General features: G+C 39.5%; 1 protein-coding gene across 1 annotated transcript in view; it reads left to right on the top strand.

Annotated features, from left to right (window-relative positions):
* The first annotated feature begins 3,520 nt into the window (after window positions 1-3,520).
* LOC131230988 (uncharacterized) overlaps window positions 3,521-18,494 on the top strand; it is a 37,352-nt gene continuing 22,378 nt past the window's right edge. The window contains exons 1-3 of the mRNA XM_058227031.1: window positions 3,521-3,869; window positions 3,966-4,067; window positions 15,338-15,464. Coding sequence (XP_058083014.1) covers window positions 3,657-3,869; window positions 3,966-4,067; window positions 15,338-15,464 — 442 coding nt within the window. The 5' untranslated portion in view covers window positions 3,521-3,656. The remainder of the gene's footprint in view (window positions 3,870-3,965; window positions 4,068-15,337; window positions 15,465-18,494) is intronic.

Raw genomic sequence — 18,494 nt, 5'->3', positions numbered from 1 at the left:
GTGTGCTCACTGGTCACTACGAGGAGGCTCGTCACCCCAGCGTAGGCCGGCAGCTCGACCACGGTGTCCCATATCATCATGTCCGGATCATGAGTCTTAGCGGATCAAGGTACAATGGTTAACGGAATTGCATTGGTAAGTTTGGTACCCTAGATTCAAGCAATAACGTTCATACATGGTGTACATCCACCGGGACAATCAGGTTACTTAATGAACTCGACTAGCATGAGCGCACGTTGAGTTGAACGACATAGAGTGCGCAAACACTCCGTGTGCCCAAACCACTGCCGACAACCCTAATACGACTCGGGTTAGTCAAATACGTCTTACGTGGCGAAAACAACCTCGGCCACGAACTCAAGGTTTGTTACCGATTTCCTGGACTATTTCATAGTCCCAAACATCTTCAATTATAACGGATATTCATATCAACAATTTGGAACAGTAATGGAACAACAATTCTAATCATACAATCTTAAAGCATGTGATGAATATCAACTTAACATGGATTTACACATAAGTAGTACTTGAAGTTAAACTACAACGAATGTAAATAACATGTAAGAAATCATACACATCAATAGGGTAGTTGAGAATCTCTTCTCAACGTCTATAAAGAGGTTAATGTAATACACACTTAACTATTCAGACATTTCTACAAATACTTAGACTACATAGTCCAACATACATGACGTATGTTGGTGATAACACACATTTGGACAATTCCTTTCGCCAAGGAGTTGACACACATACAACTAGCACAAGTACACGACAATTAATCATGGCAAGCACATGTTCATATTTTATACGTATACGATACTTCCTACATATACATAAAATACACAAATCTCAATATAACTCATATATATCAGGAACGCAAAATAAATATCACAGTTGGCATGTGAAATTGCATCCACAACAATAATAAACCATTACCCAACATTGAAAGCCTTGAAAACTATAACCTATACGAATATAGTCCGCACCTTAAACCAGAAAAACACAATAGATCTGATTCAGACGATAAGTCTTCGTCAACGGCGACTAGAAAACCTAAGGCAAGAATAGAAATGAGCTACAACAACACTTAGACAAGTCTAAGCTCTAAAACAGGTTAGGGTTTGATTGACTTACCCAAGAATAAACTTAGAATCGCCGGAATAACGATTCAAAAGTGACGGTTTAGGTATGCAGAATAGCAGGAAAGAATCTCAAGATGATTCACCAGCTTCTCTCTCACTTTCTCTCTCTTTTCTTCTCTCTTTCTTAACAACGGTCTGGATACCGAACCATGGGTCCCACTTGCCAGAATTGAAAACCCTTGCGTACTGTGCCAATACGCGTACGTGCAGCCACCTCGCACATGTGTGGGCATCCAAGCTACTCATCGGGCTAGCCCACTACCTTGTAGATGAACTGCCTCAAATACAGCGCTAGTTGGCTCATGAGGTGGGCATACGTGCAAAAATTGATGGACGGATTAAAAGAAGTCAACTGCTGTCCACATCCAATGGAAGCGAATTGGGTCCTACCCCCGCCTGGACGGAATCGGTCTAGGCAGGGCTCTGTGGGGCCCACCCTGATGTATGAGTTTTATTCAAACCATTCATTCATTTTTCTGTATCATTTTAGGGTGTGAGCTAAAAAATGAGGCAAATCCAAGGCTCAAGTTAGCATGTTCATGCAATGAACACCTACTACCCGTTTCATAAGTTGAATGGCGTGATTTCTAGGCCAGCCATCCGCAAAGTGGGGTCCACCATAATATATATATACACACACACATAAATGTAGTGTGCAGAGGTGTACACGAACAGAGCTATCTCGGTTAGCTCGCTCGACTTGACTCGAAAAAGCTCGATTCAACTCGGTTCGAAGCTGAGTTCGAGCTGATTTTTTGAGCTCGAGCTGGCCACAGCTTGACTCGACTTGAATCGAACCCAACTCGAATCGAACTCGGATCGAACCAGTTTGCTGACTCGGTTACTTTGATATTGATGTTGCTGAAATGACTCAAAGAAGTGTGGCGAGTGGTAAGGAAGGTATGTATATGAAACCAACACCCTTTTTTTATTGACTTTTATATTGCTTAGAAGTTGTTTGATAAATTACCTGTAAAACCATTGTTGTTGTCTCAAATACAGTGAGATTTTGAAGGTGCAGTCCAGGTATTTGTGAAAATGCTGCAATGATAAACTCGGCTCGACCTGGCCCGATCTACTGACTAAATCGAGCCGAGCTGGCCAGCCAGGCTTGAGGACCGAGCCTAGCCAAGTTCGAGCTAAGGTCAGCTAGGTTCAACTCAATGTACACCCCTAATCATTACCAATGTTGCTTCCTATGGTGTGGTCCACTTAAGACTTGCATCTGCCTAATTTTTAGTAATTTTGTTTTAAAATTATATGAAAAAAATGGATGTATGGTGTTGATAAATCCGGAGGCAATACCTAATCCACATCGGGATGATACACGGTTTTGCTGGTGACCTCAACAGCAATGTTAAAACTCTGTGAGTCCCACCATGATGTAAATGTTTTATCCACACCATCCATCATTTTTTTCCAAATCATTTTACGGCATAAAATCAAAATTGAGGCAGATCCAAATCTCGGGTGGACCACACCACAGGAAATCAATTTTAAGGGTAAGTTCACAATTAAAAACTTCTTAGGGCTAACTGTAATATTTATGTTCCATCCTACTTATTGACAAGGTTAATCAGACTTGGATGAAAGGAAAAAAATAAATATTAGCTTGACCCAAAACTTCCTCCTGAAACATTTTCAACCACAAGCATTCAATCCTCACTCTTTCCTACGGTGTGGTCCACATGAAATTTCTATATATCTCAAATCTGGGATCAGGACATGCATGAACAGGGTGGATAAAACGTATGCATCATGGTATAGGCCACATAGCTTGGCCAGCAGTTAGCTGCATGCTGTTGGCGTCACCAGCCAAACCGCGTCCGACTGGGCAGGCAGAACGGGGCGCGGTTTGGCTCGTGAAGCTGCCACAGCTAGTGGCTATTGGTAGGTGATATGAGGGCCCTACCAAGATGTATGTGGATTATCCACACCGTCCATTCATTTTGAAAGATAATTTTACTTTCTGATATGCAAAACGAAGTAGATATAAATCTTAGGTGGATGACACCATGGAAAACAGTAGTGATTGAATGTCCACCGTTAAAAACCTCCCAAGGCCCACTTTAATGGTTATTTGACATCTAACCTGTTGATAGGTAATAAATACGCGGATGATGAGAAAAAATATATATTAGATTGATCCAAAACTTTTGTTGCCCCAAGAAGTTTTTAATGGTGGGCGTTCAGTAAATATTGTGCGGTCCACTTGAGATTTGGATCAACCTCATTTTTGGACTCATACCATAAAATGATCTGGAAGAATGGTTGGACGGCATGGATGAAACACATACATCATGGTGGGGCCCACAGAGCACCTCCCACTAGCCATGCTAGTGGCAGAGGGAGTAGCCAATCCCTTTCCGGCGAAACGAAGTCGGGAAAGAAAACGGTACTCAAAAGTCTCAAACAGCAGCTTCATTCATTTCATTCCTTCTATTTCTCGCTCCCTCCTCTCTATTCTCTCCCTTCATAAGGCCCTTGATTTTGTGTGCGCGGTGGGGCTCCACCATGGCCCACCATGAGAGCTTCGTGGTGGTCCACAACATAGCGAAGAGGCACAACATCGGAACCATGGCCCGCAGCGCCACGGCTTTCGGTGTCTCCGAACTCATCCTTGTCGGGCGAAGAGACTTCAATGCGTTCGGCAGCCATGGCTCCACCTCTCATCTCCGCTTCCGCCACTTCCATTCCCTCTGCGACGCTCGTCTCTACCTCACCAACGTCTGTTTCCATCTCTCTCTCTCTCTCTCTCTCTCTCTCTCTCTGTTAAATTACATTTCAATTGAAGGAAATCTCATTTGGGTCCCTTTTTTTCAGGAGAGAGATTGTGATATCTGCGGCGTTGAGATCGCTGATGGAGCTGTTGCTGTGAGTAAGCATCCTTTTAGGAGGAGCACTGCTTTCCTTCTTGGAAATGAGGTAAAAGTTAAAACTCCACATATGTTCGATGAAATGACTGTGAGAAACTTTGTTTGAACATTATTCATAAGTAATACGATGAAGGAAAAAAATACAAGGAATACTAAGTGAGCTTCTATCCCCCCATCCAATAACTTCTACTGTTTAAAAAAGTGTCTTTGTATACAAAATATCATAAGAGAATTGAATTTTAAGCACAATCTGTTACATTTAGTTTCCTTATTTGATCCAGTCGCTACTCCAAATTGGATGCAAATATGAGGCAAACTGAAAGATGTAAAGAAAGAAACTCATAAAACAACTGTAACTCTAAACAATCATGCGTATGAAAGCTATGTATGTACAACTACTCAAAATTGAAGCTATTGCCATGTGTGATTAAGTTGGATCCCATTTGGCTCTCTTCTTGTATACATGATAGGAAAGGTAGCAGATTTATAATTGAAGCAGTGGATTGTAGTGACTCTTAACTTTCCCTGGGGTGTCGGAGGCATTCTCTTTGATGAAGCGGGTAACATAAAGTCCACATTTTCAGGTTCAGCTAGAGCTGAATCTTGGTCTGGGGCAGTTGTTTTTGCTATCAGGGAGGCAGTGCGCATCATTCACAACTAGTTCGGTCAGATGTTCACCGTTATAGAAGTGCCAGATAGAGCTGCTTGTTGCTGGGCAAAGGGGTCAAGGACCATCCTTGGAGTCTAGATTATATTGTAAAAGAGCTTAGATTGTTGGTTGGGGCGCTCAAAATTGTCTACTCCTTCAGTCAAAGAGTCTAACTAGGTGGTGCTTGATTTAGCATTCTCTGGGCTATTGCGTCCCTTTATCTGTATTGGGAATTCTTTACCTTTTTTACTTTTTTTTTTTTTTTTGAATGATGAAGCAATTTATTAGGCAAAGCCAAAGAAGACAAACAAGAAAGAAAGCAAAAATAAACAGAAAACAAAAGAAAGGCTAAACAAAAGCTACAAATCTAAAAAACAAAAAGTAACAAAACAAACTAAAAACTATAAAGAAGAAGAAGAAAAAAACTAAAAATACAACATCCTGGCTCAACTCGGGGACCCCAAAAACCCAAAAAGACACTGAAAATCATGGGGCCTGATCTCTGAAATACAAAAGAATCCTACCGACTGAAGACCTCGTGAAGGAACCCCTGAAATTCTGAAAGCAATGGTTGTTCCTCTCAGCCCAGATTACCTGTAGGATGGCCAGAAACAAATACTCCACTTTTTCTTGCTCACCACCCCTCCTGCATCTGCATGCCATAAATGGAAAAGACTCAATCGTGGGGGACATAACCCAAGAACTTTCACCATAGTGAAAGCCCACCGCTAGATCTTAAAGGTGAAGGAACAGGTGGTCCACAGTTTCAGCACCGCAAAGGCATAAGAGACAAACATTAGGAAGGAGCATGCCTCTCTTCCTCAGATTATCTATCTTCAGAACCCGTTTCCTCCCAACTAACCACACAAATGCATTGATTTTATTTATTTATTTATTTATTTTTTTGGGAGGGGGGAACATCATAAGACCAGACTGCACCTGTATGATATTCACTCAAAGGAGGAGATGAGGAAGCAAGAAGATGGTAGAAGGATCGCACCGAGAAGTGCCCTGAACTAGCTAGATTCTAGATCAGAGAGTCTTCTCAATTCAGGGAAGGAGAGAAACCCTGCAAGCGAGAAAAAAGATTCATAAAGTGAATAAAAAAAGGTTCCTTCTCAGCGAAGGGAGTCAGACTCCACCAATGCTTTCACCCGAGAAACATTATGTCACTGAGATGTCCAAATTAGGACTGATAGCAGCCAAATAAGGGAAAACAAAAGAGAGAGAAAGAGGGAGTACCACACCATGGATCCAACCAGAATCTAATCCTTGAACTGTCACCCAAAGCAAAGCTCAATTCCAAAAGAACTTTAGGGGCCATTCTGGCTATACCTTTTCATAAGAAGGAAGCACGATGCAAAGAGGAAGATTTAGTCCACCACCCTTGGGGTTAAGACCATATTTAGCAGAAATAATTGAATATCAAAGACTATAATGCTTTATTGACCAAACCTCCAAGCCCCTTTACCCAATAACGCTTTGTTGACCAAATTCAACCATTTAATACCAGCTCCACCATCTGAAAAGGAGGAGTAAACTTCTTTCCAATTGAAAAAGGGAAAACTTCCTAGAATAAGATCCCCCTTGCTAGAGAAAATCCGTGTGGAAATTATCAATAGGGTAAAGGACCGACTTTGGGCAACAAAACAAAGACGTATAATAGACAGGAAGGTTGGAAAGGGAAGCTGTGATAAGGGTGATCTTCCCCCCAAAGAGAGATGCTAACTCTTACATCGAGATAGTTTTCTCTCCACCTGTTCAATGATTTTATCCCATAGATGAAGTGGAGGCTTACCAATACTAAGTGGAAGGCCAAGATAAATTGTAGGGAGAGATCCCACACTATAACCAAAAGTTTCAGCCATGCGGGAAATAGCCTCATAGGGTAAATTTATCCCAAAGAAAACACACTTGGATAAGTTTTCTTTTAAACCAGAGATCACCTCAAACTAACATATAGACATTACTTAGAAAGTCCATCACCGACTCATCAGCTTCACAAAATAACATGGTATTGTCAGCAATCTGTAAATGACAAATAGGAGTGGGGAAATTTTCAACCCAAAAGCCCTTAAACAGACCTACTTCCCGCCCCCTTGAAAACAAGCAACTGAGAGCTTCAGAAATAATAACAAATAAAAACGGGGATAGAGGATCCCCTTGACGAAGACCACGGGAGGCCCTAAGAAATCTAAGTGGCGATCCATTAACAAGGACCAAGAATATAACAAAGGAAATACAAGATTGAATCCAAGACCTCTATTTATCTCCAAAGCCCATTCTAATCAACATGTAATCTAAAAATTGCTAGTCTACATGATCATAAAGCCTTTTCCAAATCAAGCTTACAAAGGATCCTTGGCCTACCCGTCCTATGGTAGGAATAAAGGCATTCGTGCGCAATAATGACAGAGGATCCCTCGGCCTACCTCTTACTTTGGATCTACATTGGATCTCACCTGAATTGCCCCATCTATCCTCCTGTGGAGAAGTTTGGTTTCAAACTCTGGTTCGAACAAGAGGAGTGCGACTTAGTTTTTAATAAATCTCATTAATCTCAAGAAAAAGAAGGAAAAGAAGAATAATAAGAAAGTGGGTTGGGGTGTGATTGCATCGAATCCCCCATCTTAAAAGGACTCGACTTCATCCAGTTTGTGGTGATGCACTCTTTGTAAAGTTCCAGTTTGATGTGTTTAGTTGTCCGTAGAAATCCATGTGCCAATTTGGTTTCGGGTTGTGAAACATTCATGTTATGTCTCACCATTAGGTCGTAAAACTTCCACTTGCACTCCTTGATAGTCAAATTCTCTTGTTGTAGGCTAAGAAGTTCTTAGAATGCCTTAGCCTCATAATTTAATGGCAAAACCATTTTTCAACTTGCCTATATCTCATCCCAAATCAAGATGGGTGGAAGGCGAAAACGTCGCAAATCTCTCACAACCATATGGCAGCAATTGATTTTTGTAGGCTCTCGGCCAGTCATGAAAAGCACCGGGTTCCAAATTACCCATAAAATCTACAACTCTGCTTTCATCCTTTTGGTTGGGTCTTCTATGTGATGAGGTTGAACTAGCTCTACATAATCACGATAACTATGACGAGGGGCTATGGGTTCCCATTGTCTGGGATACCCAAGGTAGGTCTGTGCTCATATCTGTGGTTCTCATCATCTTTGCTCAGTGTCTAGAACCCGACTTGCATATGAGGATGATTTCCCGACTCTATATATAATCTTTCGGGTCATATGATCATGGTGTGCTGTAAAGGCTGTTATGGGGCTGTAAAGGCCTTTTCGTAAACGTAATGGTGGCAACCGTTATATGTTACGGGTCATAAAGGCCGTAACAACCGTTACAGCAAAAAAAAACCGTAACACCCCCCCAAAGCCGTAAAGGTCTGTTACTGGCCCGATACAGGTTTTTCAGAATTTTTGTCAATAAAAAAAAAGACTGTAACGGTTGTTACGACACCCGTAATGGCCGTTGCACCTCGTATCATAAAGGTAACAGTGGTAGCTGTTACGCCCACCATTATTGTTACCAGTGTTTTAAATATCAACGATATCGGCTGATATATCCCACGATATATCTTGTATTTCACCTGTGTGATACGAAATGCATAGGTAGTGCCGATATATCCCACCTATTCGATCCGGTGAGCAATTTTTTTATTTTTGATCCATTTTCGTTGTTGTAAGTCACGTTAAATCCGTGTCAAATTGTTACAAATCTATGATTTTTCATGTTTTTCATGAAAATCATGGATTTGGTGCTTCAATTTCAAGATTTAGGGGATATGGGGAAAGTTGCGGAAAATTGGGAAAAATCAAAATTTGTCTATTTCTCACAAATCAGTTGTAATCTTTGTATCCAAACACAAAATCAAACATGTAACTTGATATAGTGATTTTCTTTTGCTTTTGAATGTATTGCTTGTGTTTCCATACATGTCTTCTTACGCTTATAAATTCTATGAATAGACTTTAAATATACTTGCATTAGTTCAGTTGGACAATGCATGTATTAGGACCCCATACAAAGGAAACCCCTATTATGTGTACCTTTTTTTTTTTTTGTAATGTTTTGATTTTTAAGTGTGTATTGATGTTTTTTTCAACAATCCTTGAAGTTTCCTTGAAAAATTCGATCAATTTCCTAATGTTCCCATGTTTCCCAACAACAACGATACACTACGTGATACAACTGATATATCCCATGCGAGAACCAATATATATCCATATCCCAAGGGTGCATTACATTACGCGATAACGATATTTAAAACATTGACTGTTATGGAATACCTTGCATTGGATGCATGTAGCTAAAATGAGGACATTGAGATGGATGAGTGGCAAGATGAGGAATGATAAAATTAGAAATAAATGCATTTGAGGGAACTTACGAGTAGCACCAATAGGTAATAAGATGAGGGAAAGTAGTCACATTGTTTGAATTATCTTTGATATTATTGAAATATCTTCGATATTATCGTTATCTCCAGCTTGGCGATATCGATAACTGTTCACAACCCCAAGTGTAGGGTCGCGATGTAGTAATAACTCGTGAGAACGAGGTCGAATCCACATGGACTAAACTTGTACGTATTCTGAAAAGAACTATAACTAGAAGAAGATCTAAATCTGAATTCTGGAATAAAAGAGAGTAATTGTGAATAATGTTTAAAATATCAATTAAAGGTGGGAACTAGGGTGCCAAGGGTCCACTTGTAGCTATCAAGATGCTACCTTACTTGATTCAAGGAACACAATTGGAATTGGAGTCCTATCCTATCCAATTGGAAGATAAAACAAATTAAATCAAATCTGAACTTTTCATTGATTTAATTCTCAATGGAGGAGAATTGTGAAGATTGGAAGGGATTCCATCACCCTACCATGCCTAGGAGATGATGGTGAACAACAGAATTTACCAATCTCACAATCTCAAAAACAGAAAAAGAAGATATTCAAAGCTATCACAACATCTATTGTAATTTGAGTCACAATATATCATAGAAAACTGAAAATATTCCTTTAATATCAAACTAAAAATCAATAAGGTTCAATAAGAACAAGAATCAAAGCAAAATAAACATCCAAACATGTTACAAGCTTCACCTCTTAGCCCTAGCTAAGAGGTTTAGCCAACCATAGATATGATTGAAACCAAATCTCTTAAACAAAGCATGAAAAATAAACTAAGGAAGAAGAAAACTATATGGCGGCTGCTCCACCCTTGTGCTATGCTCCTTGAGACCTTTTCAAACCTTAGAATGTGCTTTGGAGCATCCTAGGGAGTCCTGTTTATAGTTGTGGAACTCCAACTTTCGCACCAAGTTGGAAAAATCTAGAAACCGCCTCAAATTTACGCACTCTGCGCAATTTTTCAAAAATATGCTCGGAGTTTAAACCGCCTCAAATTTAGCACTCTGTGCAGTTTCTGAAAATATACTCGGAGTTTTAGAATATGCTTTTTCAGGGCAATTTTAGGAATATGTTTGTTTTCAGGACAATTTCAGGATTCCTTTTCTTCACTTCAAATCTTTGATTCTCTTCATTCCTCACTTGGTTTTCTTGGATCTTCGGCATGTGAATTCTTCATTAATGACTTCCAAATCTCCAAATCTTCATTTAGTAATCTTTTGAGCATAAATATTCCTTTTAGCATTAATTTCACCTTTAAGCTCTCGAAATCACCTTGCACATGACAACATGCATAATTAAATCAATTAAGCACTATCATGTTTATAAAACCAAGGTATAAATAGGGAGAAATATGCAATATTTCACACTCAACAATAACACCGGTAGCAATATCGATAACACTGGTAGTATTAGAAATTCCAAGCATTAACAATGTATTGCTAAGTACCGCCAACGAATTGATATTGCCAATATTTTCAAATGTGTAAATTCCAAGCATCGCTTGTATTGCTAATGTATTGATATCGCCAATATTTTTGACTATGTAAATTTTAGGTGATGCTTGCATCACAAGTGCATCGGCGATAATTCAATAATATCACCAACGTAGAGATATCACAGAAAGTTTGTTTATTTAAAAAATTCTATTTCAAATTTTTTTATAAGTGCATTGTTGTATGCAGTTTTCAATTTGTCGTTGCTAATATTGATAATATCTCAATACTGTCATTATCGCAACATGCGCGATATCAAGGTCATAATCTTTTGTTTCCTTTCCTGTTGTTGATGATTTCTTTGCAAAATATCATGAGTTGTCGATATTCTGCAATATCGATGGATGTTTGGATGGATGATCGGATGGTTAAATGGAAGTAGACTATTTCTTACGACGACACATGCTTTTAAGCCCCCATTAAATGGAAACCTATTGCGTATACATTCTTTTTGCAAATTTTTTATTCCTAAATATGCAAATATGTGTATTTTAGCATCTCCTGAAGTTTCATTGAAAATTCTACCATTTTCCCCATGTTTTCTCACATTTCTGGCTATCAACAATATTATCGGTGATTTCGATATTGTTTCCGTATCCCCGACCAATGAAACTTACAGCAATACCGATACTTCGAACACTTGGATGATTTGGTCATGTGCAACAAGGACCAAGAACCGTGCCAGTTAGGAGTGAGTTGATACACATTGAAGGCTCTAAAAGGGCAAGGGGAAGGTCCAAAAGGATGTGGATGGAGGTAGTAAGAAAAGACTTGATGACCTATGGTCTAACCGAAGGTCTTGTTCTTTACAGAGTGGAATAAGGGAACAAGATTTATGTAGTTGACCCCAATTAATTGGGAAGGCTTAGTTGATGATGATGTTAGCCCGTGCCTTAGTTGAATTTTTCCTACCATCCTCTTCTCGGGCAATCATCCCCCTGTTCACAATGCCTATTTCATTTGAAACCTGCCCCCTACCATGGTTCAAAATCGGCATATTGGGTATCGTATCGTTCACCACTAATACAGTCCTGAATTCCCCCATATCGGGCCATTTCCGACCAATACTGGCTGATACAGCTGTATTATCTTTCACAGACAATGCCAGTACATATTGAGTGATATGTACTGGTTTCAAACAATACTTTAGACCTTGCTCCATTCCCTCCATCCTCTCTGAAAGTTGCTGAAACATCACATCAATCTGATTTTCTCCTGCCTTCATAGGGCTGTACGACGTCTTGCTTCTTTCTTGAATTGGTTGGGTTAGAAGTTAGAACAATCAGGTACTCTCATGACACTGGGTGTAGGCACACTCAGGCTAAATCAGTTGTATTGGGTTCATTAGTTTGGAGAATTGAGAGTAATGGGATTGGTTATAGGCTGATTTATTTATTTATTTTTTATTTTTTGAGAACAGGGTTAGAAAACAATTTGGGGCAGAAAGAGGGGTGAATATGGGGCTGCTTTGGATGCAGTCTATGGACAGGTTGGCAGCAGGTTTAAAGGAGTGTTTATGGAAAACAGGTTAAGGTGGACTGATTAAACGCAGAAACGGGTTAGGTATAGGAGCAATTGCTGCGCAGATTTCAGATGCTATTTGGCTCGAATCTTTGCTGACATTGGGGCTAGGCTGGTTGCAGAAAATACTGAGAACAGTTTTATGGACAGATTCTTAGATGGTTTATGTGACTGTGTAGGGGCTGGAATTTGACTAATTGGGTCTCAGGTATGCCAGAAAGTTTGTACAGATTATTGGACCGCAGTTTGATGGTGATTTTGGGTTTATGGTTAGAAACAAGGATGTATGTGGGTTAGGATTTAGGCTGGAGTGGGTTTGAAGGGCTGTGATGTATTTATGTTGCATGGAGGATACGATCAGTAGGTTTTGGGGTGTAGTGGTTTCCGTTTGGGTTTTGGTTGTGAAGAGGGCTATTAGGGTTGGGAAAATGAGTTCTGGTCTGGGTTAGGCTAGGGACTAGGTCGAGAAGAGAAAATTTGAAAAGACAAACAGATAGGATCTGAATTTGCTCTGATACCAAATAATGCATCAGACTGAAATAGCAGTGGACTGAGAGACAACTTACCAGATCTGGGAATATTGTCCGGAAAAAGAAGAAGAAGAAAGCTTAGAGAATGCCATCACATGCAGGATGAATAGATCCACGGTAGTCTAGCCATATGCTCGAGTTCACTTCAATCCCCCCTCCAATAATTTCTACTTTTAGAGAAAACACTTAGCAACTTTTTATTCAAATTTCTTAAGAGAAGTGAATTTTATGTATGCCATGTGTCCTTATTAATAGGCCCTTACACATGGAGTTTTCTTATTTGATCCAATCTCTACTCCTAATTGGATTCAAATATGGACTTTATGGACAAACTGAAAGAGATAAGAAAGGAATCTCTTAAAACAACTATAACTCTAAACAACTGTGTATGACAGCTACACGTGCGATTACTCAAAATAGAAGCAATTTCCATGTGTGATTAAGTGGGGGCATAATCTGGCGCTCTTCTTATACACATGTTGAATGTGCATGTGTGGGATGGGGTGTGACTGCCTCAGTTCATGTGAGATCCATACCATTCGTCATGTGGTGCGCTCTGTCAACATTCTTAACAGGTGGGCCACACCCATGGTATTAGAAATTTGTTATGTTATGGCCAACGTAAAGGGCATTAATGGTTACCCTTGTTACACAATAGGGGGGTGAATACGTCCGTTGTGGACAAAAAAAAGGGCTGTATAGGTCTGTATCAGCCAATATGCCCTGCATGGCACCGTTACGGAGCTATTATACCTTTACAGGCCGATACGACCATAAATGGGCCATTAAAAAAATTATTTTCAAATTTTCTCTCATTTTCCACTTCTTTATTCATGTCAAACATTAAAGTAAGCTTAGAAACTAAGTTTATACATGATGTAGGATTATTTTGAGAATCAAAACAAAAATTGTGTGGGATTCATCTTTCATAAAAAATAAAAAATGTATGGGATTCGATGGATTGAAGTTGCGCGGACCATGTTAGGAAATATCGAAAGTGGTAACTATCACTTCCTTTTTCATCTTCTTTTTGTTGCACTTATATGTAATGGGTCCTAATCCACCAAATCATGCTCGGTGTGTGTTTGGAGCATAAATAGTGATTATGTAACGGCCTATAATTGTATGATCAACTCATCATTACTCATATCATATGTAGACATAAGCTTAATAATATATTGATATTAGATTTTAGAAGCCTAAATATGGGTGTTTTACTATTTTAGAATCAGCCTCAAGTTAATAGTATCAAACAGCCTTGGACAACGTTCTCACTAAAGAATGGCCTGTTACACCACCAAATACTTATTCAAAACTAGGAAAAAAAAAACATATTTCGGAATCTCATATTTTTCTAAAATTTTCCAATATCCTTATACCTTTTTTCCTTCAAAAAATAAAAATAAAAATCGACAGTTATAGGGCTGTAATGGCTGTTATGAGGGCTGTAATGACCATTATGGTCCGCATCATAATGGTAAGATGGCCGGCCATTACACCAGCAGTTTTCCGTTAGCGAATTTCTTGGCTACACCTGTATGAGAAGAATGAATGGTTAATTATAAATTGACTCGCAGCTTATACTCAAGTCACACATGTTGCCTCTCTAATGAGTGACGAGCATGCCACACTTGAAGTGAACACCTTATTTGAAGTTTTGGGTTTTGATGATGCATCAATGCTAGAACTTTGAACTTCTAGTTGAATCACACCACCAATGGGAGTATCACACCCCCTAATTGATCCAACTTAGGATTAAAAGAGAAGGATAAAGAAAACTTTATTTTCATTCATTAATGCCAAGCCACATGGCATATATAGATTTTAGATAATAGCTAAAGAAGACCCTAAACCTACATATGGCCCTACTGGCCTAGAGTAGTAGCTCCACATATTGTTCCATACTAGCCTAAGTAATTTGCTTAAGCCACATAAGCAAACCCAATTAGAGTTTGACGCCTAAACTTTGTTCCACATAACCAATGGAAGACATCAAAATGCTCCTAAGAAAAGAACTAAGTCTCCTTTGTTCAAATTCCAATTTAATGGGCGCCTGTGCTCTATGTCCATTGTCAGGGGACCAGTCAGTTTTGTCCATGTCCAAATAGGTACATGTGAGGGGGTCCATGTCCAAATGTATCATTTCTATTCAACATACATTTGTCAAGTTCCGAAAATCCTCAACCTTGAATAAGCTGAAAATCCTTGCTGGATGCGATAAAAAATGTGAGCTTGAGAAGAATTGAACGGTAAGAGCAATTTTAAAGTTGAGCTGGTTTTTTCCGATACATGGATTTGATGCCTCATACTGAACAATTAAGCCTGCGAACCTAGCGTTGGCATTCATTCAATGAAATGGAGGCAGGCTGAATGAAATGTGAATCAGATTCAATAGGAGCTGCACAAATTAGAGAATGTGGAACATGAATTGAACCCATCTGTGAACCTAGCAACTCTGATTTGAATTTCCCATCTTGATAGTTTGGTGTTTGGTGCCTGCTTCTCTCTAGAAAAAAACGTGAGGAAAATGTGAATAATCCAATTGTGAAGGAATCTTATATTTTGAAGGGCTATTTGAATAAACCCCTTCCATATTTACTCACTCGTTTCATACAACTACCTCTTTCTCCATTATGATTATGTTTTTTTTTTTCCCGGCAATATCAAATTGAATGAATTCTTATTCATTTCTGTTTGTAGGGAACTGGCCTTTCAGCTAAGGAATCTGAAATATGTGATTTCTTTGTTTACATTCCACAATATGGCTGTGGCACTGCATCGTTGAATGTAACAGTTGCAGCTTCAATTGTCCTACACCATTTCGGAGGTATTATTCATACACTTAATGCAATATTATCAAATTATAAGCAGATGTAATACGTCCTTTTGGTTTCTATCTTACACTTAAATCTTGAGCACATTTATGACTGCACCTCAGGTTTAAGGGTCTGTTGTTGACCTCCCACTTCCTGCTCAAGATTCACATGGGGCAAATATGACATATCCAATCAAATCACAAATGCCCTTCTCTCTTTTCGCTAAAGTCTGCCAGTATTTCAATAACATGGAAATCATTGATGGACCTACCTCTCTCTGCCGTTCGCATGGCATAATGATGCATGAATCGGGTCTGTTCATCTAGTGGGACCTACCCATGGATGGCCCATGGCTAAAAAACCACTCCCATGGGATGATCCTTGCCATTACTTTTTTGCTTTATGAGGAAGGAGTTCACTGAAATTTCCATTGCTGACCTTAAGAGAGATGAGGGACACTAATCCATAGCAAAGTTTAAAAAAGCATCAAGAGACCCGTTATAATAAGAATGACCACTCTCTGTTGTGTTATCAATGAAAAGCACCAATGAAACAAGTAAATGGTCATCTTTTTTCCTTCAAAATAATGGCCATCATTTTCTGGTGTAGCTAATGAACGAGAATCGTTAACTGTATGCAATTATATAAAACCCTAGGACCAAATCATGCCCAAACAAGAATAGAGATTCTTCTAGTTGAAAAGAAAGGAAAATCAATTCAATAACCAGCGAATAATCGAAGCTCTCACCAGTTTTGATGGCCTAGATCATGCGCCCCACATGTGCAAACATGCAATTGTGGCTTGTAGAGAAGATTAAAAAAGTCCCAAAAACTGCTGGACATTTCTGTTTATTGAGCTTTTGTATGAAGGAAAATAAAAGAGAAGCCCTAACACTAATTTGAGCCTTCCATAAAGCAAAAACTATGGGCTGGACGCTAGAATTTCATCCCTACAATCTTATTTTAATGAAAAAGACTAAAATATCGCTATATACTTAGAAGTGTTTAAATCTAGGTGGTAGCTCAATACAATGGGCGTTGTCGTTAATCTGCTTCAAGTTCGTGCATGGGCCAATCTTTTTCAGCTTTAACTTGTTGTAATTGCCCACCGCAAACCTTTCTTTCCACATGTAGACCCACACTAGAACACCTTTTTTGAAATTCACCTTCCGATGTTGTCTATTTGCCGCAAATCTTGCAAAGGACAGAAGGCTAACATCCTGTGGTTGCAAGTTTTGCCCGGAGCCTCTATCATGGGTTTTAATACTATTTTCTGATTATCTTTCATGAAGGTGTGTGTATATTTCCAACCATTGTGAATGGTCTACCGATCATACTGGCATAGTCAACCTAATAATATGTGGCGCACATCCATCCCTTGGACCACGTTGCATCACACATTGTTATGATATGTTTTACTGATTGTGAAAGACACTAAACAACGACGAGAAACCTTTGCCTCACTCTCTTGCTTAAACCAAGCAAGTTTATATGGAACTGGATGCATCTACATCTTCAACAAGAGCTTTTCTATTGCCTCTTTAGAGATGACATTTTCGCAGTTGCCACTGTCGATGATCATCCCCACAGACTTTGCCATTCATTGTGCAACTCATGTAGAAGATATTAATCCGCAACCATTCATCTTAGGCGATTTGGGTGCAAGAAGAGCCTTTTAGATCACCAATGTCTCTGAACCATCACCAAATATTCTGTCGTCTCCACCATCATTATCATAATGTGCACCATGTGTTCTCTCCGTGATTTCATCCTCATTGTCAATTGACCTTTTCTCCACAACTGCTTTGGAGCTACTGGCCAAATTGACTTGTCGCTTCCTGCATTCGGAGGAAATATGCCCAATGCCGTTGCATTTGTAATACCAGATGTTATTCTGATATGTTCGTCTTGCTGCCTCATCGTTCAAAAATCGTGACCTCGACTATGGAGTTGCATTTTTGGCCTGAATCGAATCTCAAGCAGGCTTACTACTGCTACCCGGAATACCCGTGGATCGATTAAAACTTCTATGCGACTATGCCTGGTTTTGTTCCTCTTTTCAACCAAGGTGGCTCAACCTGCATGCTTCTGCGACAGTAAACACTAGCTGAATTCACAAATAATTTGTAGTAGTGGGCTGCAACTCATCCATGAAACGAGCATTCAACTGCTCTTCTGTCTTGGATAAATTATTATGAGCCACCAGATGATGGAACTCTTCCGTGTACCCTTCTACGGTCATTACCTTTGTTGGATATGCTGTAATCGTTGAAAAAGAGACTGCACATAGTCGATAGGTAGAAAGGCCCTCCATGAGAGACTTCATCTTCTCCTACGTTTACATCTTGGACTTTCCACGCCTTTCTGAGGTGGCTTTAACCTGTCCCACCACGCTGAAGCTCTACCTTTCAACTTCATGGCAATTATTTTTCTTTTGTTGCTTTGTCCACATCTTTGTAATCAAATATTCTGTCCACTGCATCAATTTAATCCAGAAAATCGTCCTTGCGTATACTACCGTGATATTCATGGACTTTTGCCTGCACTTCTAACTACCTATTCCGATCACAATAATCCCCCATTCCCGCTTGTCGCGGCTCTACAAATGGAGCTTCACAATGGAACAGGTTAATGTCATTCCCACTAGACTCAATTGTCATTGTCTTCTTTATTCGTTGCTAATAGTGTAGTGAGTTGTTGAGAGATGGCTTGCATTTGCTCTTTAACATGGCAAATCTCTCTTCTACTGGATCCGCATCTTCCTCATCCTTTCTTTGTTCACCATGACCTCTATCTCTATGCGGTATCCTTGTAGGATAAGGAGCACATGCAACCGAAACAATAATGGAAGTGTAGGCTTTGATACCAAATTTGGTATAGCTAACGAATGAGAATTGTTAACTACATGCAGTTATTTCAAACCCTATAACCAAATCATGCCCAAGCAAGTATAAAGATTCTTCCACTTGTTAAGAAAGGAGCATCAATGTAATAACCAGTGAATAATCGAAGCTCTCACCAATTTTGATGGCCTAGATCAT

Source organism: Magnolia sinica, chromosome 17 (genome assembly GCF_029962835.1).
Source record: "Magnolia sinica isolate HGM2019 chromosome 17, MsV1, whole genome shotgun sequence".
In the NCBI taxonomy this organism is placed as follows: Eukaryota; Viridiplantae; Streptophyta; class Magnoliopsida; order Magnoliales; family Magnoliaceae; genus Magnolia; species Magnolia sinica.
The sequence above is the reverse complement of the archived record's forward strand: the minus strand, read 5'-3'. Positions and strand labels throughout refer to the sequence as shown.